The sequence below is a fragment of the Orcinus orca genome, chromosome 9 (assembly GCF_937001465.1).
Source record: "Orcinus orca chromosome 9, mOrcOrc1.1, whole genome shotgun sequence".
NCBI lineage: Eukaryota > Metazoa > Chordata > Mammalia > Artiodactyla > Delphinidae > Orcinus > Orcinus orca.
The window spans coordinates 1605470-1633159 of record NC_064567.1 but is presented as its reverse complement, the minus strand read 5'-3'; the positions used below and the strand labels follow the sequence as shown (position 1 = coordinate 1633159).

The following is a 27690-nucleotide window of genomic DNA, read 5'->3' as shown; positions in this document are numbered from 1 at the left end:
TATAGTTTGTTATTACAAAGTATTCCTCATCTACTAATACTGTACCTTCAGCCAATTCATTTCATCCCTTCATCATCTCATTATCTGGGTCATATTTTATTGTCATGAAAAGTGATTATATGGCCCAAGAAACTGAACAAATTGTAACAAGGTGTCTCTCACAGTTTCAGACCCTTGGACCCAAATTTTGATATCTTATTAGAAACTGTTTAATTAGTATTACCAGTAGAATTAATACTCTTTTCTGTTAGTTCATGAAGTCAAGATATTACTAAATATTTTCTTCTATCACAGTATTGCCCAAAAGAGGGCCATTCAGTGTCCACAATCTTTGCTATGTATGTTCTTGATGAAAGCTGATACCTGATCACCTTCAGCCGTCTAAGCCCAAACAGTTCTCGAAGTGGGCCAGAGTCTGCTAAATCTGAGACAGTCTCACTTCAGTGGTATAACCAACAGAATAACCATTGCTGGCCTACAGAAGAATGCCTAAGGAAAGTCAAGATGAAAGTAACGTAGCGGACATGAGATAAAACCCAACAAAAGCCTCCTTATACCATTAAAGGTGCTATTGTGAAAGACATCATATAGCTGACTGTCTTGCCAATGACAATGGGAAAGCTTCCGACAGGATGCTAGCACTCTAAAGCAACCATAGGCTGCCTGGCAAACTCAGCTTTGTTATGAACAGCAAGATTCAAGGGCTGATGGTGACAAAATGCTTCTGACAGGTCACTTAGTTCCACAAAAAATTCAGATATGTCGTTTTTTTCAATCCTTTACCTTTCAGAATACAAAGGTACTGCAACATGACACTCAGCAAAAATGAAACAAGTACATCTTCTGTGCTCTTAAAAATAAAGAATCAATATCAACTTCAATAGAAAAAGCTTTAAAAAAAGATCAAAACGAAGCAGGAAAGTGACCGCCACCGAAAGTGATATACTAACTCTTTATCGTGAAGATGAAAACAGTACCTAGCAAAACCGAATTGAATCACTAAGTTCAAAGGCTATAATATTTTTAAATAAATTACATTAAAAGAACTGTGAAGGGTGTGAACTTAAACAACAAAAAATAATTCCTATTCATTATGGTGCTTCTAAAGGTACCCAGTACACCCATAGGCTATACACACAAAAGCTAATTATTTCAATTAATGCCGTTGCATAACTTAAACACTTAAACAGGCTAATGATAAATATATAACTTTATCCTGGGAAGGAATTACAAAAGATTTTCTACCACGATTAATGTAATGAGACTTTCTGCTGGGCTACTCTTCAGGGGTCCTGGAGTAGAAATGGATTGTGACTGCTCCCATTTCCTGGGTTAACAATAGGGGAAAATCACCTTACTTCTGCTTCTTCACTAACACCCAGCACACACGGTCCTCCAGCCCCTCAATCTTGGTTTGTCTCCAGAGGTCTCTACTATGGGCTTTCCTAAATACTCTTCCATGTGATTGTCTTTTATGCTGTCACCAAATTTTACTTCTTCCTTCTTCACATCTATGGTAAAATGACAACCATCCACCATGTGTGTTTTTCATCTATCCATTTACGTATGCAACAAGGATTTACTACCAACCCACCACATGTCTGGCAGTATCAGAGGATCAGGAAGAAAACAAGCAAAAATCCCTGCCCTGTGGCGTTCCTGTTCCAGGTGGAGAGATGGGCAATATATGAAAAGTGAGCAGTATGTCAGCGACTGGGAAGTGCCATAGAAACGATAAAGCAGGAAGGGGGAAAGAAGTGCCAGGGTGGAGGGGCCTGGCACTACGAAATCACAGCCTCACGCTCACAGCGTGGGAAAGCCCACGGAGAAGGGGACCATTAGGTAAAGACCTGAAAGGCAGAGGCGGGGCAGGCCGCATGAGAAAAGAACAGCAAGGAGACTGCAGGAGAGGAAGCCAGAGGATGCAGAAGCTACAGACCGGAGCCAGCAAGTGAGATCTGACTCACATTTTCAAGCGCTCTCCTTGACTCACAAGGCCAAAGATGCAGGGAGCCCACCAGGAAACTACAGAATCTAACCAAGAGGTGACTGGCCACTCAAACCAGAGCAGTGACAGTACAAGGGGTGAGGCGCGGTCAGATGCTGGAGAGGTTTGAAGCGAGAGCTGACAGCTTTGAGAAGGAACCCACGTGGGAATTAAGAGAAAGAGACGCCGAGATATTAGCCTGAGCACCCGGACGAATGGATTTGCCACCTACAGGGATGGGTCCACTCTAATAGAGGCGGAATTAGCTGATCCTGGACTAGATATGTTCAAGATGCCAATTAGCCCAGTGGAGTGTCTACTAGGCAGCTGGATCTACACAGTTGGAGGTCAGCAGCACACAGGTGGTATAAAGCCATGCAGCCAAAGGACACAACCAGAGGAGGGCAGGCAAACAGAAAAGAGAAGTTTAAGGACCGAGGCAGGAGGCTGTCCCGTGTGAAGAAGGAATGGACACAGAGAAAACCCAGCAAAGCAGACTGAGAAGCAGCAGCCCATTAAATGCAAGGACAAGGAAAGTGTAGCAAACTGAAAACCAAGTGGAATAAAACAATTTCAAGGAGAGGGGAGTGTAAGACGAGGACTCTGAACTTGGGGCCAACCTGGCACCAGCACTTCGGTAGAGTCGTGGAGGCAGAAGTGAGTTCAAAGCCAAACGTTCAAAGCACAGAAATGAAGCCAACAAGAATACAACCCTTGGGAGTTCCGCTCTAAAAGTGGGAAAGCAATGAGGTGGTGAGCTGGAGCAGGTAGGAGGTCAAGACAGATTGATTTGCTTTCCTTCCTTCTGAGGAAAGAAAAATTTGTATTCTAAGGCAAGTCAAGGAAAATTTTAACACAAGAAGTTTTCTCTGCCCTTTGGCCGCCTCTCTCACCACACTGTGCACCATGTATCTGCACTATGCATTGACCACACGGCCCCATCTGCAGAAAACCTGCTCAACCATAAAGAGCAACGTTCTCCTGGCACCAACAAGACGACTCCTTAGGAGATAACCTTCCTTCTTAACCCTGTAAAGGACCGCGATGACCCACTACCCACTACTCACTTTGTATGTGTAGGTCTGGATTGTATAAACTGTTGATAATACGTCACTTAATGCACAGCCCTCTGTCTCAAAAACTCACACAACTGTGCTTTCACCTCTAAGAGGAGGACCGGTTCTTGGAGTTTTCTGAGAGACTGTTCCCAAGTTATAATTCTCAATTTGGTTTGAATAAAATTTTCCATTTCTTTCTTAGATCAACTGATTAGTTTTTCATCGACACTTCCTTCCTTTCCTTCCTCTCTTTCACTTGGTCTTTCATTCTGTTGAGAAAAATCACAGTAATTCTCTATGCTGATGGAAATGATCCACTTGGTGAAAAACTGATTCTGTAAGAGAAATGTAGAACGGCTAGAGTTCTGTCCTAGAATCAGTGAGAAGGGACAGAATCCAGTGCAACAGGGGAGGGCCAACCGTAGCCAGAAGCAGGGACAATGCAGCCACAGTGTAAGGAGAAAAGGCAGCACAAGCAGGGGCAGCTGCAGGTAGGTGGATCCACACAAAGGGAAACGCTCGTGCAAGTTGTGTCATAATTGCTTCTATTTTCTCAAGAAAATAGGAAGCAAAGTTATCACCTGAGAGTGACAGTGAAGACGGTCTGAGAAAAGAGAAGATATAAATAGTCATCAAGGAGAACCTATGGTCATGCACATAAAGAAAGGCCAGGCAGTCATGGTCAGAGGTGAACAGACGTGAGTGCAGAGGACATCCAGAGCTGGCTGGAAGCAAGGCTGCAGTCTCGCCAGGCATGAGTACAACAGAGTGAGAGGGAAAGGGGACTGAGGGTGCACGTGAGGGACCGGTTATAACGACGGCCCAGGAATTTAAACTGTGACAAAGCAAGGGTATGATGGAAAAGGGTGGGGCTGGTAATGAAAAGTTATTAGGATAAATAAATGACACGTTAAGTCTCAATACTGAAGAACTGTGGGAAGTGAGCTGGAAAAATCAGAGCTGGAGAGGAGGACGACTGATTCTGAGATTATGCAAGAACTTGAGCTCCCGCTCATGACAAGGCCTGCGTTACAATCCCAGGCAATAAGCAGCTGAGGGAGATCGTTGGAAGAGAGAGGTCAAGGAGCTCCCAGAGTACTGGGACACTGAAACCACCAAGAATTATGATAGGTGTTGTAGAGAGAATGATCATGAATGAGGAGATAAAACAACAGCCTCCAGGAGGGCGCAGGAACAGCCTGGGGTGGGAGGGGTACCTGAAAAGGGGAGAAGGCGTCAATCAGGTCAAGGTCCAAAGACGCGAGATTCCAAGTGCCTGAAAGAGAGCAAGAGGAGGCCAGCCAAGGCTGTGGGGAAACAGAGTCCCACCGAGGGAGCTCCCGAGGAAGCACGGTTCTTCACGCAAGAGGGCGAAGGCTGAGCATCCAGGCTTCTGCTGCCGAGTGAGCGCTCAGCTCCAAGTGCTAAAGCAGAAGGTTCACGAGCTAGGGGACAGTGGGAAATTGGGGCAGAAAAGGGACAAAGAGAGACATGGGGAACACAGAGTCTGAGATGCAAAGAACTGCATACCCCAGGCTCCTCATGCCAGCTGGCAGAAAGGGGCAAAGAGCAAAACGCACCCATTATCCCTGCGGGTTCCAAGTGCCGAGAGTGGGAAGGCACAGGAGTCTTGCCAGAGCCGCACGAGCTCTGGGGACGTCACTTTACTCTTGCCAGGGTAGGTGGACGTGAGGGAAGGGGGCTTGGCCAGATGGCGTGGTGCTCGGGCTCCCTCCCGCTCCAGGATCCCATACAGCTCCCCTCTATTTCTTTCCAAGTCTTTCAGCGCTGGACACAACCTTCACAGAGTCTCACCATTTCTTTTCCTGTTCTTCAGTTAACTAGTCCATGATCTTGAGACTCAGCTTCTAAATTCACCTGCACAATGTCTGGTGCTTAGAAGAAGATGTGCAGTAAACAGAAAAGGGAGGAGAAAGAGTGGAGCAGACTGGTAACAGGATGGCTTCTTTATAACAGTATACCCGTTAGCTTTATTTTATTACTGTATTTTATGAAATAACAATAATATTAACAAGAACAAAACCTCTAGCACCATCAAGGGTCAACGAGAAGCAACGGAGAAGTCACAGGCAGGCAGCCCATCCTAAAGCTACCCTGATAACTTAAACACCAGGCATGAAAACCCAACTCCAGGGATATAATAACAACCACAACAAGTCATCTTATCGTCCAGAAAAAATGGTGTTAGTCCCCCAGTAAAGCACCTCTTGATATTAAGTATCATGTTTTTTCCAGATAACTGTAAAGCTGGGATCAGAGCAAACCATGCAGATGTTCCCAAGATTCAAGATTCATGCGATGCGCGTCACAGCCCACGCAAACCAAGAAAGCACACTCAATGTGCCCTTAGCAAACACCATCACAAATTCTGGGGTGAATCACTGCTGTAATCTGTATTTTTAAAAATCTTTTACTCTATTCTGCAATTCTTTTTAATAGCCCAGAGTAAAAAAGTTAAAACTTCACTTTTTAAAAATAATTTAAAATATAAAATAACTGTTACAACAAAATACACTTGACACAGTACTAAATAAAATCCTTGTGGGGCTTCCCTGGTGGCACAGTGGTTAAGAATCCGCCTGCCAGTGCAGGGGACACGGGTTCGAGCCCTGGTCCGGGAAGATCCCACATGCCGCGGAGCAACTAAGCCCGTGCGCCACAACTACCGAGCCTGTGCTCTAGAGCCCACATGCCACAACTACTGAAGCCCGTGTGCTGCAACTACTGAAGCCCGTGCTCTGCAACAAGAGAAGCCACCGCAACAAAGCGCACGCACTGCAAGGAAGAGTAGCCCCCACTCACTGCAAATAGAGAAAGCCTGTGCGCAGCAACAAAGACCTAATGTGGCCAAAAATAAATAAATTAAAATAAAATAAAATCCATGGGATGATTTCCATTACTAACCTCCCATGATCTATATTTTCTTAAAAAATAGCAAATCATAAAATACAGTTTTGTTCCATCTTGGTTTTTTCCTCTGCACATACTGATAAATATACTTTACTGAAGCTCACAATTCTTAGTCTATGTTAGTCAAAATGTCCATTTTGCCATAGAACGCTTTATGTTACAAGCCTATTATTTTCTACCTGAAACAGTCCATAGTGCTAACCAACAGCAAACAGCAAAACTATAGCATTTATGCCAACAAAGAGTCTCACTGGAAAGATTTTAATGACAACCTACCAACAGAGCAGTCAGAAGTAGTGCATGGCTTCCCAAAACGGCAGAAAATAAAATTACACTTAGCATTAGCTATCATACCATCCTTAATCCTCTACAAACTATAACATTACTGTGCTAGCTGGAGAGTTTTGTTTATTTTGGCTTTGCCTCATTATATAATACCTTAAACTTCTGGCAAGTATTTCCTTTCCAATTTCTTTTCTTTTTTTAAATAAATTTATTTATTTATTTATTTATTTATTATCTATGGCTGTGTTGGGTCTTCGTTGCTGTGCGCAGGCTTTCTCTAGTTGCAGCGAGCAGGGGCTACTCCTCTTTGCGGTGCTCAGGCGTCTCATTGCAGTGGCTTCTCTTGTTGCGGAGCACAGGCTCTAGGCGAACGGGCTCAGTAGTTGTGGCTCGCTGGCTCTAGAGCACAGGCTCAGTAGTTGTGGCCCACGGGCTTAGTTGCTCCGCGGCATGTGGGATCTTCCCGGACCAGGGCTTGAACCCGTGTCCCCTGCACTGGCAGGCGGATTCTTAGCCACTGTGCCAGCAGGAAAGTCCTCCTTTTCAATTTCTTTAGATATAACGAACCGCTTTTGATGTGAGGAGCCAAGGATCTAGAAAGATTCTGGAGGGACTTTTTTTCCCCATTGCTGAAGGACAAAGTGAGAAAAGCCTGTATGTGGAAGTTTGTTTTGATTAGACTTAATTCAAATTCTTTAATTCACAGAGCAGTGTGTTTTACCCTCCCTAGCTCTTAGCCTCCTGAGCTGTAAGGCAGAACCAGTATACATCTAGGCTGACACAGAAGCCCCACGTACTGCAGGAGGCAGCTAGACATGTATTCTTTACGATTCAGGCATGTTTTATTACACAGCGGCATGATTACCTAACTAAGACAAATTCATTATAATATTAACTACTTTAATGAAATATGATAAAGCTGACAGTATTGATTAAAGTTATAATTCTTAAATTAAATAGGCTTATATGTTAAAGTAGCTTTAATAGAGTTAGAAGAATAAAAGATACCTGTAGTTCCAGTCTAAAAGTTATCAGTATCAAAGCATATAATTATTACTGACAAGAATTCTCTAGAATAGATACAATCTGAAATTCTTTGATCTAAGAATAAAGCTCTAAATGTTATCAACACTTTTGGGTTGATGATTTAAATTCACTATCTGTAACTGAAGAAAACAGGTATTTTCCTTCCCATTTCTCAGTATTTCACAGTTAAAGTAACCTTCCATTTTATACCAACTCTTGAATTATGGTTAGCTATTAATAATCTGATCTTGGTGGTTAGGTTTTCAACATTTAAAAAAAAACTTTGTAGGAGAAAAGAGTGCAGGGTGAAATTCATTTGAGTAAAATAAAGAAAATTTTATTATGTCATTTCTCTGTTAAACTGTCATTACTCTTTTCTTCATTGGTTCATCATTTGAAGCCACAAATGATCAGTAATGAAAAATTAAATTTTAAAATCTTTGACATGCTTACATGGTTACCAGCTAACAATGAACAGCATCCCCAAATGACAACAGAGTTCCTAAGTACAACAGAGTCTAATTTGGTCCCTTAGTGTCAGAGAAACCCTGCTTTTTACCATGCATTAGAGATTTCAACAGGAGAGACATGAGGTAGGGATACTACAGTCACTAAGACAACATGCAAATCTGCAGAACCTAAGCAACTACAAGTCATAATGCTTCCAATACATTAGGATCTGGTAGAAGAGGGATATACCTTAGTGGCCAGTGTCCCAGCACTGAACTGACCCTGCTGGTTACAGCTACTATCAGTTAGAGAGAGATGGGACCCTGACCAAAGTGCCGCTACTCCTCAGTAACCCTCTCCTCACCTGGGAAGTTCACGTGTTTCTCTGACATCTTGGCCTCAGGCAACAGCACAAAGTACTGAGAGGCTTGTATTTTTTCCCTCAATTATCTGTCTTTTTTGAATTAAATAATTTTTTATTCTGGTCTAAATATGTAATAAATACATACCATTTAGTCGTCGCTGAATTGCTTCTTCCTCTAGGGTAATAATATAAATTTGTTCATCCAGGTCTTCAAGAATCTAAATTTAAACATCAAACTATTGAATAATACATTACGTAAGTAGTGCTTACGAGAATATTTAGGCTATTTGGCCTATAATTTAGATAACCATTCAAATTACTAGGAATCTAAATTAAAAATGCTCAAACTATTCTACTTGCAAATTAAGTAGAAATTCTTAGTATATAACTAAGCACATCAAAAGCTGATTATCACAAAATCTACATACATTTAAATTGATTTTTTTCAGTTTAAAGAATTAAAGAACTCTGCAACTCTCTCAATGGCACACAAATGTATGAATTCTAAACATCCAAAAAGCTAAATGCAATAACATCTCTACGCCCAAGCCAATATTTTAGAGCCAGAGGAATAGATCACCCAGTCCAGCACTGGTTTCTCATCTACATTAACCTGCATAATGTGTAAAACAAAAAATCCATAAACTAAATCACTACCATCAATACTTTCCATTTACATCATCATTATATACTAAAAAATGTCCACAAATATTAAACACTGGTATTATGAAAACCATCCTATAGACAGAACCCTAGAAAAATAGTGTGCTAACATACACACCACTCACTACCACAGTATACAACACTAGTAAAAACAACCACCAAAAAACCCCACTAACCAGTCACCAATTATATGGGATATTATCTGCACTGTGTAAGGGCTGGTGTGCTTCATCCCCTTGATTCTACAGCAACCCTATGAAAAACAGACCGCTCTCGCTGCATCTTGTAATATGCCAAGAAACAAAGGTTTGGCAAAGAAAAGTTATCTGTCTTCAAAGCCTGTGCTCTTAGCCAGTCTGGGCTGATGGGGACCTAAATATGGATCGGACTTAGTCCTTGACCTCAAACAGCTTATATTCTAGTGTCCAGGAGAGAAACGAAAAATCAAAAAGAAAAAAAATTATAGAATTGAAAGTAATGTCATAACTGAAGCTAAAATAAAATGTTAACAAAAGTTGAGAAGAAGAAAGATTCCCAGCTTCTATTTGGGAAGAAAAAAGTCTCGGCAAATGGTTTTGATGGTAGTAGCATCTTACCCAATAGCTTCATTTGCCAAAAGGAGGAAAGGCATTTTGCTCAGAGGAAGTGACAAGCAAAACATACAGGTGGAGAGGTACAAAGTACACTTAGCAGTAAAGCTGCTCGATGACTCTGGAGCTTATGGCAGAACAAGGAGTGGTCCAGAGCCCAGGCGCTGAAAAGAGCCTCTGCGTTCAAATCCTGCCTCATCCTCTCAGATCTGTGATCTTGTATAAGCTACCTGATCTCCCTGAACCGCAGATAATTCAACCATAAAATAAGAACACCATCACCTAACTTATGGGTTTGTCATCAGGATTAAATGAAATTATGCATGTAAATAAAGTACTTAGTGCAAGCATATAGCATATACTTAATTACTGAATAAATACCCATTATTATTGGATGTTAGGAACAAGAAAAGAGGCAAACATTAAAAAGTTTGAACATGTTACTAATAATTGACAAGTCTGGGAGAAAATAAGCTTGGGGAGGGGAGATAAGTAGTTTGATTTTGTATCTGTTGAGTTTTCAGCTCCACGGGGCCTTCAATTATAGCACTTAAAATATACTGTAGTTTGTATTCACTCTCTTTTTCTCACTAGGAAGTGATGTGGAAGTGGCAGAGGTGCTCAGGAAAACAGAGCAGAGCACCTTTAGACCAAGGACAGAACTTTAAACATTTGCCTATTTTAGGGGGAAGAAAGTAGAAATGGAGAGACCAAAACAACAACAACAACAAAAAAATCCAGAGAATTAGGAAGAAACTAAATGAATGCGATGTCACAAAACGTCTTTAAGAGGGAAGTAAATTTCAAGATTTGATAGGACATGTATTGTATTTGAGTGTGTGTACATTTATGTAGCAGGTTAAAAAATCCATTTTTATTTTTTGAAAATACAAAGATTATTTATTAAAAAACTTTCAAAATTAAGCATTTACTAAAAGAATGTCTACCATGATATTCTCTCAGTTTTTTCCCTTGATGAATTACACTGATAGGGAAGAAAAACATATAACCATAATAATTTCATAAATACTACTAGTGAAATATAAAGGGGAATATGAGAAATGCAGAAGAAGGAGCTTGATTATTTTAGCTTAAAGAAGACGTGAGGCAAGGGTCAAAGACAGGTAGTATACGCAGCTGGTCTCAGAGCCAGGACTTCAGGAGACTGTCAGGTGGCTGAAGCAGGTAAGAGGCAGAAGCGAGAGAAAGACCCTCGACATGCCTGGGAAGTGGAAGAATCCAGGCTGCTCTGGGCACAGCAAGTCAGCTGTGAGACTGGCTAGAATCAGTCACCAGGGAAGCAATGGGGGCAGGGGCAGCTACAGGCAAATTCAGCGGGGGACAGTTGTGAAAGGCCTTGTATCATGTGAATAGTTTAGACTTGAGCTTGTAGGCAATGAGGATCCATGAAAATAATGTGACAATTCCCTAGCTACAGGTAAGAATTATGGTCATTTTATTAAATATTTGACAAAATAGCTAGAGGCCCAAGTAACTTAGGGACAAATCATCAAAACTACTACCAACTGAAAATTATTTTTAAATGAATATACAGCATTTCTGAGATTAAAGGGAAAGGTATAATTCAATTAATCAAGATATAATATGCAGACAAACTTTCAGAAAATAACTGCTTTGTAAGTCAAAGAATATATAAACTTTGAAACACAAAAGAGTTACCATTTGATATAAGATAACGGGCTCCTAAAATACCTGTAAATATCTATACATTTTGTCTTCAAATTTGCTAGAAGAATTTCTAGCTGAGTGCCTATGGTTAGTATTTTAAGAGCAAAAGCAAATTTGGTTTCCAAAGATGAAAAAGATTAAAATAAAAACAATGACAATTTGGGTTATAAACACATAAAAATATTCTTCTGTTTCTGAATGCTAGTTTAGAACCTAAAAGATGTTCAAATATAAAAATGTCTATTTAACAAACAAAATGGTTTACAACATCATACTCACTGTTGGCTTCACCAACAGCTGCCCCATGACTGTGAACATGCGGGAGAGGCCAACTGGAGTGCACACTGCAGAACAGAGAGAGCTCACTTCAGAGTTAGGAGAGAAACTGCTAGCCCAAAATACAGCAAACTCAAAGACTGCTGTTGTAAGAAAACGCTTGTTTCCAATCTAGGTTCTCGCAGTGTTTTGTCACAGGGCTCCTCAATATCACCGTTAGAGAAGCTCTAGGGGTTCGTGCACAGACGACGGGCATTCCTATATTTAAGGAAAGATTCATGGAGACTGAAGGAGGGGTAGAATATGCCAGTTTCTAGCAGCTGAATAATAATAAGTATTTTCACTTAAAAGAAAACCAACCAGAGAACAGACTAAATTTCAAGTACTAACTGAATCAAATATCAGACAAGAATATCCGAAAGTGACAACTATAACCTTACATCCTTTTACCTACTTTTATCTGCTTATAACATCTCTGAGACATGTTGAGATGCCTTAAGTAAAACAAAACAAATTGTGAAAAAAAGACTGCCAATTCATCATAAAGAATTCCACCATAACCATTCAAAAGTAGAAGCTAGTGTTGTGATGGGGGGGAGGCACGTGCATGTCTGACTCTCTCCCCCTCCCTGTCTCTTTCCAACTCTGTGGAAGAGGCTTTCTTTAGAGAAAAACAAAAGTATCTTATTATTTCAAGGTTTCAGTTTATCAAAATTTATCTTGAACATACAAAAAAAGTTAAGGGCCAACTTTTAAAAAAATCTCCAAGCTGTTAAGGAATCTCATCGGGAAACGTGTCTGTAATTTTCTAGAACACAGAACAACTCTACTTTATTATCAATATTATGTCAGAAAAATACTTACAGAGAAGTAACAAACATCCCATCAATGATATACAGGAATATAAATAAGGTAGGTAGAAATCCCAGAGATCTATTAAAAAATGTAAATATATTTTAGTGCATCCAAAATACCATACATTGATATATAGACTGACTATAAATTAATGTACAGTAAACATCATAATTGCCTATTTGAATCTACTAAACCATATAATTTCTAAATTGTACAATAAAAAGATCTAAAACAGAAGAACAGGAAATAACCCTTTTGCAAAACCTGTTTGGAGGGAGAAAATGAGCCTCCATGGAATTTTAAGAACAGAAACCAATTAACCAAAGGAAGAAAAAAAATCTGAAAAGCTGCTTGCTCATTCTACATACAAGAAACACACAAACATTCATTTCTTTCCTTAAACATGTTGAAAGACTTTTTAATTTTGTAAATTAACAACAAGGATTAACTATACAAAGAACTATTAAAATGTTTTAAAAAGTGAATGTGTAATTATATTCCAAACTGTAGTCTCCACTAGAGAAACTGGTTTAAACAAGTCAATCCGTACCATATAAAGATTCCATACTCGCAGCGTCATTGTCAATGAGCGCCAAGGCTACCCACACTATCCCAAGAATAAGCAAGGCCAGAAGAATAAGCATGACCAGAGTTTCTAAAATTCGGGCTCGGATTCCCTGAAAAATATAATAAAGATATAATTTTAATATTTTATTTCATCACATGAACAACTAGGTTTCTGTCTATATGAAAGCATAAAAATTCTTTGAAAGGGGAGGAAATTTACATTTATTAGCAGGACAAAAAACACTAAATGTTTACTGTTGTAACGTTTAAGCTGACTTTTCAAAATTATGTAAAACACCATTAAGCTTTGAAGAAAAGTACCAAAACAATTCTTCATAAAAACATTTTGCAGAGCCACTTTAAACAATTAATTACTTTCCTAACACTTTCCACCAAGAAAGGAGATTAACAAATTTTTATCTGTGATTCTAATCAAGGGAATATAAGGCTAATTAAGGTGACCGCCAAACAGTTCCGAGAACACCCAACTTGGGGAAAGCATAAAGCACCATCTACTAGAGAACACGGGGGTTCTTAGCTCCCCACAGCCTCCAGAGCCCTCTAGTGCCCAGACGAAGAACTCCTCGTGGTAATCCAGCCTTAGAAACCATTGAAATGGATAGTATTTATATCAATTAAATAGCGTCCCTTTCTCCACATTAGATAGAATTTTCATTAAATCCACGAGGCTGGAATATAATAAAGAATCATCAGGCACAATTTTGTTTTAAATATAAAACAAATTCTGACCTCAGGGCCAAACGAGAGGCCAGACTTAAAATCAACACCTACGGGACAAGGCAAAAACAAAAAACAACTTTCTCATATTCTTAGAAAGTCATCACATGATTGAACCTGTACCTAAATGTAAAGATTCATGTTGCTATTTTATACTGTAATGCACTAATTTACAACATCTAACACACCAAAATTATATCCATGTTTCTCAATAAGTCACGTAATCTTTCCTTCCATATTAAAAAGTTTAAAGATATGAACTATAAATAAAAATCTAAAACATAGACTTATTTCAATTTTGCCCTAAATATTATTTTCTAATTTCTGAATTACAGAAACAGGTTACACTTAAATCATAGCACCCCAGTTCCTCAAATTCAATAGGAAAGGAAATGTCCTAAAGCCATGGCCAAAGTGTTCCCAGCCCTAAATGATGACTCAGAGTTGAAGTGGTCTTTTCTTCTTAGTCCAGCCTTACCAGGACTGCCCCTGACAGGTTAAAATGTGTCTTCAAATGGAAGAGTCAGGGCACCTTACACACTCACAGCAAGGGAGGCCGGTAAACCAGAGTGATGACGACCTGTATTTTATTTAACACATTAGATCTCACAGTAGCTATTACTCAAGCGAGATGAAACAGGAACAGTCACAAAATGCACTACTAAAAAATACACTCCTACTTACTGAAGAACTCTCTGAATCTACACTTCATACATTCAAACCATTAGGATACCAGAACATGACCACTACCTTTTAGCACTGATTTTTTTCTCTCTTCCTCTCTTTCTAAGCAAGAACCTTTTAATCACACATTAAATATTATCTGGAAAGTCTATAAATAAAAGATAAAAAGAGTAGGCTCTGGAGTGCATGTGTTACACCCCCCCTCAGCTTTGTCTTTTTCTGCCTCTGACTGGAGCCCGAATCCTGCATGCCTCTGACCAGCCCATGGGAACATCAGAGCTCTCAAAACATGTAACACGTGTCTTAAGTGTTATGATGTATGAGCTAAACAGTAGTGCTACTTGGAACTGTTTGAGACCTGATGTCCAAAAAATGGGCATTTTAATAATACATGTTATAATTATTATATTAAGCAATTACAATGTAACAATAAGTTTAAGTGTTATAATGATAATAAATTTGGGGAACCAATCACCAATAAGATTTACACACTTCCTCTGATATTTTGGTAAGAAGTATTCCTTAGCAGTTAAATTTGTTTTTCATCAAATCTGTCTGTGTTGGAAGGCAGTGCTCCATGGGTCTCTCCCACTTCTGTGCATCTCACAAGCAGAGGCAGGGGCAGTCCTCACTCTGGACTGTCTTTTCAAAGACTTCTGTACAGCAAACAGCCTTGGAAGGCAGAGATGGTATCTCTGCAGTAGAGGCAGGTCTGCTTACCGTACAGTGTGAAAGAGAAGGTCCCCCCGCAGAGCACAGGGCAGGCAGGCTTGCTTGCACCCCATTACAAATAATGCGGGCTCCTCAGCCATGACACGAGCCCACTGTGGGGACAGCTCCCACCTAGGCCACATCACCCCCACGGGGCTCGGGGTCCTGGGGAACTGACAGGAACAGGAGGCTCCTGTGCCTGCACACTAGGTAATGAAGCCTCTGACCCAGGAGTCTGTGTCTACAACCAGGGTCTGTGAGTCTGGCAAACTAACCTGTCAGCTTGCAAGTACCATAATATCTCAGACCTCTGCAGTTCTGGAAAGCTTTGGGCAACAAGAATGGAAAGTTCACACGGCTTTCTAGGTAAGAACAAACAAGGGCCCACACAGGTTGGGTTCAGGGCTACAAGAAGACCCCCAGGATCGAGCCATGAATCCTCTCACCCAGGCCGTAGGCAGGAAGGAGAAGTAAGGGCCCCCATGACCTGGCAGCTGGCAAGTGTCTGGGGTCTGAGCTGTGAAGGGGAGTGAGACAACCCACCGCCAGTCTGGCTACAGCTCCCTCTCCCTGAGCGGAAGCAGGAAGGGGTCTTACAGTGACAATGTCCAGCAAGCCTTGCAAGGCCAGCTGAAAGGAACTGTCCCGTCTAGGGCTACGGTGACGGGGAATTATTTTTCTTGTATACTTGGTGCCTTGCTATATTTTCCGAATTTTTTAGAGTGGATGTATATGACTTTAAGAAATAGGAGAACAAACTAATGTTGTTTTAATTTTCAATTTTTTTCTTACAATAATAAAGATCCAAGAGTTTGGCACCAGTAAGAATAACTTTTAAAAAATATCCAAGTTCAGGGCTTCCCTGGTGGCACAGTGGCTGAGAGTCCGCCTGTCGATGCAGGGGACATGGGTTCGTGCCCTGGTCCGGGAAGATCCCACGTGCCACGGAGCGGCTGGGCCCGTGAGCCATGGCCGCTGAGCTTGTGCGTCCGGAGCCTGTGCTCCGCAACGAGAGAGGCCACAACAGTGAGAGGCCCGTGTACCGCACACACACACAAAAAAATCCAAGTTCGGTGTATGAGATAGACAGTATAATAAGCTCGTTAAGAGCCCCAACTCTAGCAGCAGACCACTTGGGCTCAAATCCTGTTTCCATCACTGACCAACTGTGTAACTCTGGGCAAATGCCTAAACCACACTGTGCCTCAGTTTCCTCCTTTGTAGAATGAGTTTCTTAATGACACCCTTACCTCATGGGTTGTTATCAGAACCAAATGAGTCAACATGTGCAACATGCTGAGCTCAATGTCTGGTACCTAGTAAGGATTAACCGTAATAACTCAAACTGTTGCCTTTGTGTTTGGAATCTCCAAGGCTCGGGAATTCGCATATCATTTGTCTTTCTCAATTAAATTTATACCACCTTCGAATGCCACCTTGTCACTCTTTCCCATCTTTGCCACCTACCATGTACAGACCTAGAAGAAACAATCCCATCTTTCTTGATACATGAGCACCCAGTTCACAAGAGCTTCTCATCACATCCCCTGCCACCCTAAGCACCATACACGCTCATAATGAACCTGACCTGCATTCTACTATGGCCGCCCACACAGCTAACCAGACCCCATCATCTCTCAGGCCCAATTCTGAGAGGTCACATGGTAAAGCTGTCCCTCAGCCCACAGCCTCCTAGTCTCCTCCAATCTTTCAGCCCTCCAACCTAGCTCTAACCTAGCGCTAACCTAGCTCTAACCTAGCACTAACCTAGCTCTAACTAGCTCTAACCTAGCTCCAACCTAGCACTAACCTAGCTCTAACCTAGCTCTAACCTAGCACTAACCTAGCTCTAACTAGCGCTAACCTAGTGCTAACCTAGCTCTAACCTAGCTCTAACCTAGCTCCAACCTAGCTCCAACCTAGCACTAACCTAGCTCTAACCTAGCGCTAACCTAGCTCTAACCTAGCACTAATCTAGCTCTAACCTAGCTCCAACCTAGCTCCAACCTAGCTCCAACCTAGCGCTAACCTAGCTCTAACCTAGCTCTAACCTAGCACTAACCTAGCTCTAACTAGCGCTAACCTAGTGCTAACCTAGCTCTAACCTAGCACTAACCTAGCTCTAACTAGCGCTAACCTAGTGCTAACCTAGCTCTAACCTAGCTCTAACCTAGCACTAACCTAGCTCTAACTAGCGCTAACCTAGTGCTAACCTAGCTCTAACCTAGCTCTAACCTAGCTCCAACCTAGCTCCAACCTAGCACTAACCTAGCTCCAACCTAGCTCCAACCTAGCACTAACCTAGCTCTAACCTAGCTCCAACCTAGCTCCAACCTAGCTCCAACCTAGCACTAACCTAGCTCTAACCTAGCGCTAACCTAGCTCTAACCTAGCACTAATCTAGCTCTAACCTAGCTCCAACCTAGCTCCAACCTAGCTCCAACCTAGCGCTAACCTAGCTCTAACCTAGCTCTAACCTAGCACTAACCTAGCTCTAACTAGCGCTAACCTAGTGCTAACCTAGCTCTAACCTAGCTCTAACCTAGCTCCAACCTAGCTCCAACCTAGCACTAACCTAGCTCCAACCTAGCTCCAACCTAGCACTAACCTAGCTCTATCCTAGCTCCAACCTAGCTCCAACCTAGCACTAACCTAGCTCCAACCTAGCACTAACCTAGCTCTAACCTAGCTCCAACCTAGCTCCAACCTAGCACTAACCTAGCTCTAACCTAGCGCTAACCTAGCTCTAACCTAGCACTAATCTAGCTCTAACCTAGCTCCAACCTAGCTCCAACCTAGCGCTAACCTAGCTCTAACCTAGCTCTAACCTAGCACTAACCTAGCTCTAACTAGCGCTAACCTAGTGCTAACCTAGCTCTAACCTAGCTCTAACCTAGCACTAACCTAGCTCTAACTAGCGCTAACCTAGTGCTAACCTAGCTCTAACCTAGCTCTAACCTAGCACTAACCTAGCTCTAACTAGCGCTAACCTAGTGCTAACCTAGCTCTAACCTAGCTCTAACCTAGCTCCAACCTAGCTCCAACCTAGCACTAACCTAGCTCCAACCTAGCTCCAACCTAGCACTAACCTAGCTCTAACCTAGCTCTAACCTAGCTCCAACCTAGCTCCAACCTAGCTCCAACCTAGCGCTAACCTAGCGCCAACCTAGCGCCAACCTAGCGCTAACCTAGCTCCAACCTAGCTCCAACCTAGCGCTAACCTAGCTCTTACCTAGCGCTAACCTAGCTCTAACCTAGCTCTAACCTAGCTCCAACCTAGCTCCAACCTAGCTCTAACCTAGCTCTAAGCTAGCTCCAACCTAGCTCCAACCTAGCGCTAACCTAGCGCTAACCTAGCTCTAACCTAGCTCCAACCTAGCTCCAACCTAGCTCCAACCTAGCTCTAACCTAGCTCTAACCTAGCTCTAACCTAGCTCCAACCTAGCTCTATGTCCTCATCGTGATTATCTCTCCTCCCTTCATCTTCCCAATCCCTCCAATCAGCCTTGTTTTCACTGGTCTAAACCCCATAGCGAACGAGTATATTTTAATGATAATTCAGTATCAATAATATTCTAGTATTCCTGGCCCCTTTAACTTCCACCAGACCAGTTTAATTCCACCTGGAAGTTCACTCCAAATTCTCAGCATTGTTAAAGAAATTTACAAAATCATGAGAAATTTTTGCTACTACATATTCCAAAGCAGGCCTTCAATGTTACCCGGCAATCCTTATACTGATCTCTGGCTAATAATTCCCTCAAAGGTTTGTAAACGTGTTCCAGTCTCCTTGACCCTAATCTCAGGCCCTACGTTCTTAACTACAGGGGACCTTACCTCTCCCTTAGTAAGACACAGCTGGGTGGTCTGCACGTCCCCTCAGCTCCCTTCCCCTATCCCTTGATTTCTGTCTCCATCCCTATTTCTTTCATGCGGTAAAGGAAAGTATCTCAGACCCCTTTTCTCCGATGGCACAGTCTTAGATGTTCATCTTTTCACAAGCTGTATCAATGCTTCTCAAACATCAGCATGGAACACATTTACCACGGGGCTTGTCAATTCCTGAGTACCTGTACAAAGCAGCTCCTCAGTCAATTCTGATGAAGATGGTCTACCAGATAGACTCTCTCTTCCTCCCTGGATGATCTTGCCTCCTCACGTGGCCAACGACTCTCAAGTTTGTACCTTTAGTCCAAATATTACCCCTGAGGCCAAGATCCATACATCCCAATGGCCACCTTGCCTTAGATATCTCACAGCTACCTTAAACTGAATTCTAAAATCAAATTCATCATTTTATCCCTTAGACCTGCTCCTCCTTCAGTGTCACATACCTCAATAAATGGCACCATTATCCACTTTGTTGTTTTGCCAGACACTCTGGAAACATCCCTGTCACCTCCTTTCCTGCTGCACCCCCCCTCTCCCCAAAACACGTACACACACCCTGGACCCTGGTCCAGTCAAACACCGAGTCCTTTTGATTCTCCTATGTAATTATGACTCAAGTTCATCCACCTCTCTTCCTACTGCCACGACGTCTATCTGGTGAACACCCCAGCCTCCTAGCTACTAGTCCTACATCCACACTCTTGTCTCTCCCTGACCTGGTGCCTACATCGCATGGAAATGTGATATTCTCAAAATGCAAATCTGATCATGCCACTCTTAGTCATAACTTACTAACCGAGGTACGGGCCTGCACCTGGGAAACAGGTGCATTAATGCAACAACAAACAATGAAGATCAAATCTCATGTGGTACATACATACAATGGAATATTACTCAGCCATAAAAAGGAACAAAAGTTGGTCATTTGCAGAGACGTGGATGGACCTAGAGACTGTCATACAGAGTGAAGTAAGTCAGAAAGAGAAAAACAAATATCGTATATTAATGCATATATGTGGTATCCAGAAAAATGGTAGATGATCTTATTTGCAAGAGACACAGACATAGAGAACAAACATATGGATACCAAGGGGGCAAGGGGAGGGTGGGATGAATTGGGAGATTGGGAATGACATATATACACTATTGATACTATGTACAAAATAGATAACTAATGAGAACCTACTGTATAGCACAGGGAACTCTACTCAGTGCTCTGTGGTGACCTAAATGGGAAGGAAATCCAAAAAAGAGGGGATATATGTATACGTATAGCTGATTCACTTTGCTGTACAGCAGAAACTAACACAACATTGTAAAGCAACTGTACTCCAATAAAATTAATTAAAAATTTTAAAAAAATCGAACCTCATTAGCACCATTCTCTAACTGGGACTGCACCTCTAACTGGGGTGCTGCGTAAGTATATATCCTTAAAGTTGGGCCTTACTCTTTTTTCTGCTGTTTAGATAGTGTGCAAACTAATCATAGATGAAAAAAGAACAAATTATTTATGATTAAATAGCATAGAACAGTGCTGTCCAACATATATTTCTGTGATGATATAAATGCTCTATTCTGTGCTATCCATTAACATAGCTAATAACCATATGTGTTTATTGAGTACTTAGAATGTAGCTACTGTGACTGAAGAACTGGTTTTTAATTTTACTGATTTTAGGTATTTTAAATGTATATAGCCACACGTGGCTAATGGTTACCATATAGGTCACAGCAGACTACTAACGGTCTGTTTCTAACAAAATCTAAGTACTCTCTGCACTCTCAAGTACTTTCTGGTCATTTTCCTAAATTTAACCTTGACATAAAATTCTTTGAACAGCCTGGTGAAAGTAACAGCCTCTTTTAACATGCTATAGCTCTAGATTAGCCTCTTTTAACATGCTATAGATTAGTGTTTCAAGTAGCATTTATGTCAAAGAGAAGAAATCCATTACAAAGTTTAAGAATTACTCCATTCTATTTATATAAAGAAAAAATACATTCTCTCATTAAGAAAAATAAATAGCATTTAAAATGCAACCTAAGTATAAACCAGTCTGAAAGTGACAATGAAGTTAAATAGCCACATATTTATCCACATATACTTACAAACTAAGCCCCAAATAAATCTCTTATGTGATGAAAAAGTATATGTGAACAGTCTTTCTAAAAGGAAACAGATATCAATATTATCATTCCAAGAGGATGCTTTTTCTATTATAAATATGTGAATAATATCAAGAAAAAATGTCTAAAATGTACACTCACATGCTTAAGCAGACAAATAAGAAACATTTAAACAAATAAACCTCTGCAGTCAAAGCATATGAACTCTTCAAAAATTGATTTCAAATTGATCATTTCTTTTGAAAGATAACAACTCATAAAAAGGAATCTGCTCATTTTCAGTTATTAATCTAAATTTAAAGAAGAGTAAATTAGGAATTACAGAAAAGGCTGCCACAGAGCAAGCCATCAAAATTATGGAATATGATTATACCTGTTTATGAAATATTGAAGATAACTGATGTAGTTAGAAATAACTGTTATACTGACTTAATCCACTAGGAGGCTAGGACAACTATGTTTTCCTTTTATTTTTATTCCCTTTTTGGGATTAAATGGGACAAAATCAGCCCAACTTGAAATCAATTAAATATCATATTTATGAGCTTTAGCAAAACCAACAGAAAAATATAACAAATCTTTTCATTAAATGCAATGTGGCAGATTTTTTACCTTCAACAACTTTAGAATAGAGAGAAGAGAGGTGAAGGGATTATAATAATCAGAAACTTCATTTGTTAATCTGGCATCGACTGGCTCATATGAGTGCCAAAAATATACAAATTATCACTACCTTTCTTGAGATCAGTAAAATATTACAAAGCCTAAAGAGTATAGGCTTTGCGGCATGTAGTGTGTGAGCTTTTTGAACTTTTGTATATGGTTCTGTCTGCAAAGTAATGAAAAGCATTGTGAGAGCTTTTATCACTACCATTAATCACCAGCAGGACAGCATATAAGCAAAAAAATATGCCTACTGCTCATTTTTCCATTAAGAGTCAGAATCAGGAGCTAGGAAGCCCCAAGGGGAAGGTCCCTATCAACTCCATTCTTGCATACACTGAGCTAAAAGATGTGCCAGATGTCAGAATAACTTACTGAAATACCCTGCAAACAACAAAGTAGCAAAACATTGTCAGAGTGGAAGAAGGTTACCATTGTTCATCTAAAAAATTAAGAAAAGTCTCCTGAATACAAGATCACAGAACTATAAGAACTACTTATCATCAACAGTTGTACTTGCTCACACAATTCTAAATGCTTATACTATGCCATACAGTACTAGGATTTCTTAAACTTCGTAATATATTTATGAATACTTGTCTTAACCCCTCCCAAAAACCATAAATCTAAGTTACCTTAATGAAACTCCATCTCTTTTATTAAAATCATAGTGTAATAAGCACTCAGTGTATTAGTAAAAAACATCATCAAAATAAAGTACTTTCTGTCAAGGAAACATCATCTTGTTTTTAAGAAAAGTAAGCTATATAATTAATTACATTAGTTTCATACCAGTATTGTTTTGGAAATTACAACTATCTCAATATTTTAAGTTTAAATTAGATTAAATAAGCTAGTAAAGGCTAAACACCAAATTTTGGTGCTGGTCAATTACACATTAAATGCTCTGTACTGAACATCAATGAAGTGAAAATTACAATATATTTACAAAAGCTCTAACAATAAACTGATATGTTTCTATGGTGATGAACATTTAAACAAGATTTTGCATGGACATCTTGACCTCTTGGAAGGTATGTAAACACCACTTTATATACTATGTCTCCACCCATCAGGAAAGCCTGGGAAAAATTTCTACATTCACAGAACATTTAAAATAAATATCAAGCCATTGTTTCCATTTAACAAAAAGGGTCTCTTAGTAACATTAAGATAAGGTTTGCTCAGCATGACATCAAGACTGCACCAAACATACATGCAGTCATCTGGGGAAGATCGATAGAATCACTAATAAAGAACAGAAAATAAAGGCAGGTATTAATTATTTTAAACCATGAAAAAACTACAAACAAGCATTCCTAGAGAGTGCCAACCATTTCCCCCTTTGCTCCCAAAGTAATAATTAAAAGTATAGACAAAAAGAGTTTTGGTCCCAAGTCAAAGAAAATAACTTTACAGAAAGTGTTGTTAGGCTCTATAGTGAATTGTTTTTTAATATTAATATTTTCTTCAGTTTATTTTATATATATACATATTTAATATAGTCATACACAGTAGAAAAATTAAAACTATAAGATTCTCAAGTTATTAAAACTTGACAAAAAGAAAGTATTTTAGAATAAGTTAAAATAATAATACTAACATTGCTGTTCACTGAACTAAGATGTTCACTATATTTAAATTTATGGGCAGAAATTTCTCATGATATTAAACAAACAAAATCCTCCAGATTGCAAGTAAATGAATTAATACAGCAAGTTTCCAACACGTAAATGAAAGAACTGAATTGTAAAAAGACTGCAGGGACTTTATTTCAAAATGTTTAAACATAATTCTAAATTTGGGAAAAAAACATTTCTCAGTACACTTCATCACATCAAAATAATTTAATGGTTAGCCAGTAAGGATCTTTTCTAATTCTAATTCTGTTCTAATAATTCTTTAGTTATAAACTTGACGGAAAAAAAGAAATGGGAACTATTTGCAAAGCTCCTACTACGTAGTTGCTTTATATGTGCTCACTGAATATTCACAATAAAGGCAAATTTATTATAAATGAGAAAGCTCACATCCAAAAATGTTAAATAATCTATGGTCACCCTGTTCCAGGCCTGCCAGAACTCTCTTTAAACTCAGGTCTGTCAGCTTCTGGAGCCTGTGCTTTCTACCCTCCCCACAAGACAGAAATAAGACATAAAAGACAAACTGATGTGGAAATAGGAGGTGGAGGGAGAATGCTTAATACATACTTAAGGCAACCTATAATTTTAGCAAAGGAACTAAATCAAAATACACAAAAGCTTCTTTTACTAGAATATTAATTTTCAATTCTGTAATAGCAAGCTCATGCTGAGCAAACTCTCAGTCCTTTAATATAACAGAACATTGTAGCCAATACCTTACTAGTCCTGTCATAAAACACCCAGGCACAAGTTCCAATACAGACACAACAAAAGAAAGATCATTAGGGTTATTATTTATTACATGACTATAGCAAAATGTACAAGATACTAAAGTGTAGAATATTAATATAAAAGCAATTCCACATGATAATTTAGGTAATAGTGTCATATTGCTTTTGTGGCAAACAGTACCTTTACACAAAAAGCACTAGGAATTCCAAAATACCACAGAAGAGCTATCCTTATGACAGTGAACAAAATAGGAAACATACACAAAAAGCTTAAGGCTGTCTGCCTACTCTAAACCCAGACCAATTCCTCCAAAGCTGCGTTGGGCCCCTCTCTCTCATTTCCACAGCCCCTCCAGCTCTCAGTAACAGCTACTTTGGGTGTGTAGGTGTGCATGCATGTGTGATTATTTTATAGTTTTCCATTGAATATCAACAAATTGGCATTTTGGTTTTTCATATCAGTTTGGTTAATATGAGCCCATCACCAAGAAATAACCTTTTTTCCTTTCTATTTTTAAATACTGAAAGTATAGACATGTCTCGTTTTCTTTCCCTTTGCACTTCTACAATTTGCACTTTGCAGATAATTGCATTTTTTACAAATTGAAGGTTTGTGGCAAACCTGCGTCGAACAAGTCTATCGGTGCCACTTTTTCAACAGCATTTGCTCACTTTGTGTCTCTGTGTTACATTTTGGTAATTCTCACAATATTTCAAACTTTTTCATTTTTATTATATTTGTTATGGTGATCTGTGATCAGTGATCTTTGATGTTACTACTGTAATTGTTTTGGACATCATGAACTACACCAATACAAGATGGCAACAATCAATAAATGTTGTGTGTGTTCTGTCTGCTCCACCAACCAGCCCTTCCCCCATCTCTCTCCCTCTCCTTGGACCTCCCTGTTCCCTGAGACACAACAATGTTGAAATCAGGCCAACTAATAACTCTACAATGGCCTCCAAGCGTTCAAGTGAGGGAAGAGTTGCACGTCTCTCAGTTTAAATCAAAAGCTAGAAATGCTGAAGCTGAGAGAGGAAGGCGTGTGGAAAGCTGACGGGCTGAAGGCTAGGCCTCTTGCTCCAAACAGCCACGTCGTGAAGGCAAAGGAACGTTCTTGAAGGAGATTAAGGTGCTGCTCCAGTGAGCACACGAATGGTAAGGAAGCAACACATCCTTATTGCTGTTGAGGAGAAAGTTTCAGTGGTCTGCATAGACGATCAGACCAGCCACGACACTGCCTGAAGCCAAAGCCGAATGCAGGCCAGGCCCTGACTCTCTTCAGGTCTGTGAAGCTGAGACAGGTGAGGAAGCTGCAGAAGAAAAGCTTGAAGCCAGCAGAGGCTGGCTCACGAGGTTTAAGGAAAGAAGCCGTCTCCATAACATAAAAGTGCAAGGCGAAGCAGCAAGTGCTGACGCAGAAGCCGCAGCAAGTTATCCAGCAGATCCAGCTCAGATCATTAACGAGAGCGGCTACACGAAACAACGGATTTTCAATGTAGACAAGAGAGCCTTCTAGTGAAAGATGTCAACTAGGACTTCCACAGTAGACAGAAGTCAATGCGTGGCTTCAAAGCTTCGAAGGACAGGCTCTTTTTTTTTTAACATCTTTATTAGAGTACAATTGCTTTACAATGGTGTGTTAGTTTCTGCTGTATAACAAAGTGAATCAGCTATACATATACATGTATCCCCATATCCCCTCCCTCTTAGGTCTCCCTCCCACCCTCCCAGTCCCACCCCTCCAGGTGGTCACAATGCACCGAGCTGATGTCCCTGTGCTATGCGGCTGCTTCCCATTAGCTATCTATTTTACGTTTGGTAGTGTATATATGTCCATGCCACTCTCTCGCTTTGTCCCAGCTTACCCTTCTCCCTCCCCGTGTCCTCAAGTCCATTCTCTATGTCTGCATCTTTATTCCTGTCCTGCCCCTGGGTTCTTCAGAACTTTTTTTTTTTTTAGATTCCATATATATGTGTTAGCATATGGTATTTTTCTTTCTGCCTTACTTCACTCTGTATGACAGTCTCTAGGTCCATCCACCTCACTACAAATAGCTCAGTTTCGTTTCTTTTTATGGCTGAGTAGTATTCCATTGTATATATGTGCCACATCTTTATCCATTCACCTGCCATGGACACTTGGGTTGCTTCCATGTCCTGGCTACTGACAGGCTGACTCTTGATAGGGGCTAATGCAGCTGGTGACGAAGTTGAAGCCAGGGCTCATTAACCATTCCAAAACTCCTAGGCCCTAAGAATTATGCTAAATCCACTATGCCTGTGCTCTGCAAATGGAACAAAGCCTGGATGATGTCACATCTGTTTACAACACAGTTTACTGGACACTTTACACCCACTGCTGAGATCCACTGCTCGGAAAAAAAGATTCCTTTCAAAAACTACTGCTCACTGACAATGCACCTGGTCACCCGACAGCTCTGATGGAGATGCACAACGAGATTCATGTTGTTTTCATACCTGCCAACACGACAACCGTTCCGCTGCCCATGAATCAAGGAGTAATTCTGACTTTCAAGACGTATTTAAGAAATACATTTCGTAAGGCTATAGCTGCCATAGTGATTCCTCTGATGATCTGGGCGAAGTCACTTGAAAACCCTTTGGAAAGGATTCACCATTCTAAATGCCATTAAGAACATTTATGATTCATGGGAAGAGGTCAAAATACCAACATTCATAGGAGTTTGGGAGAAGTTGATTCTAACCTTCATGGATGACTCTGAGGGGTTCAAGACTTCAGTGGAGGAGAAACAGCAGGAGAACTAGAATTAGAAGTGGAGCCTGAGATGTGACTGAACTGCTGTAATCTCAGGATAAACTTCCACAGAAAAGCATTGCTTCTTATGGAGAGCAAAAAAAAAATGGTTTCTTGAGATGAAATCTACTGCTGGTGAAGATGCTGTGAAGATTGTGGAAATGACAACAAAGGATTTAGAATATGACATAAACTTAGTTGATGAGGCAGCAGTAGGGTCCACGAGGACTGAGTCCAATTCTGAAAGAAGTTCTACCATTGGTAAAACGCTACCAAACAGCACAGCACACTGCAGAGAAATCATTCGTGACAGGAAGAGTCAGTCGACGCGGCACACTTCACTGTTGTCTTATTCTAAGAGCCTGCCACGCCCCCCACCCACCCACCGCCCCGGCCTTCCTCAGCAGCACCCTGATCAGCCAGAAGCCAACGTCAAGGCAGGACAAGACCCTCCCCCAGCAAAAAGATACCAACTAACTAAAGGCTCGGAGGATGCTTAGTATTTTTTAGCAAAGAGGTATTTTTTTTTACACATCTTTATTGGAGTATAATTGCTTTACAATGGTGTGTTAGTTTCTGCTGCATAACAAAGTGAATCAGCTATACATATACATATATCCCCATATCCCCTCCCTCTTGCGTCTCCCTCCCACCCTCCCTATCCCACCCCTCTAGGTGGTCACAAAGCACCGAGTTGATCTCCCCATGCTATGCAGCTGCTTCCCACTAGCTATCTATTTTACATTTGGTAGTGCGTATATGTCCATGTCACTCTCTCACTTCGTCCCAGCTTGCCTTTCTCCGTCCCCATGTCCTTAAGTCCATTCTCTATATCTGCGTCTTTACTCCTATTAGCAAAGAGGTATTTTTTAATTAAGGTATGTACATTGTTTTGTTTTGTTTTGTTTTTGCGGTATGTGGGCCTCTCACTGTTGTGGCCTCTCCCGTTGCAGAGCACAGGCTCCGGACGCGCAG

General features: G+C 40.5%; 1 protein-coding gene and 1 long non-coding RNA gene across 23 annotated transcripts in view; both read right to left on the bottom strand.

Moving 5' to 3' along the window:
- The window catches only part of LMBR1 (limb development membrane protein 1), a 155504-nt gene that overhangs the window by 62620 nt on the left and 65194 nt on the right, over window positions 1–27690 (bottom strand). For all 19 annotated transcript variants that reach the window (XM_004281232.3, XM_033408269.2, XM_049715052.1 and 16 more), the window contains 4 exons: window positions 12725–12851; window positions 12184–12252; window positions 11323–11387; window positions 8247–8319 (listed from right to left, as the gene is read on the bottom strand). In XM_004281232.3, the coding sequence (XP_004281280.1) occupies window positions 8247–8319; window positions 11323–11387; window positions 12184–12252; window positions 12725–12851 (334 nt within the window). The remainder of the gene's footprint in view (window positions 1–8246; window positions 8320–11322; window positions 11388–12183; window positions 12253–12724; window positions 12852–27690) is intronic.
- LOC125965462 (uncharacterized) lies at window positions 16875–18247 on the bottom strand. Of its 4 annotated transcripts, none has more exons than XR_007479348.1 (4): window positions 18217–18247; window positions 18030–18073; window positions 17648–17669; window positions 16875–16914 (listed from the first exon to the last, which is right to left on the bottom strand). It is a non-coding gene; the product is annotated as an uncharacterized LOC125965462 (long non-coding RNA). The 4 variants fall into 4 exon arrangements; XR_007479349.1 differs by lacking the exon at window positions 17648–17669 and adding an exon at window positions 17297–17318; XR_007479347.1 differs by lacking the exon at window positions 18217–18247 and adding an exon at window positions 17297–17329 and having other exon boundaries at window positions 16886–16914; window positions 17659–17691; window positions 18052–18149.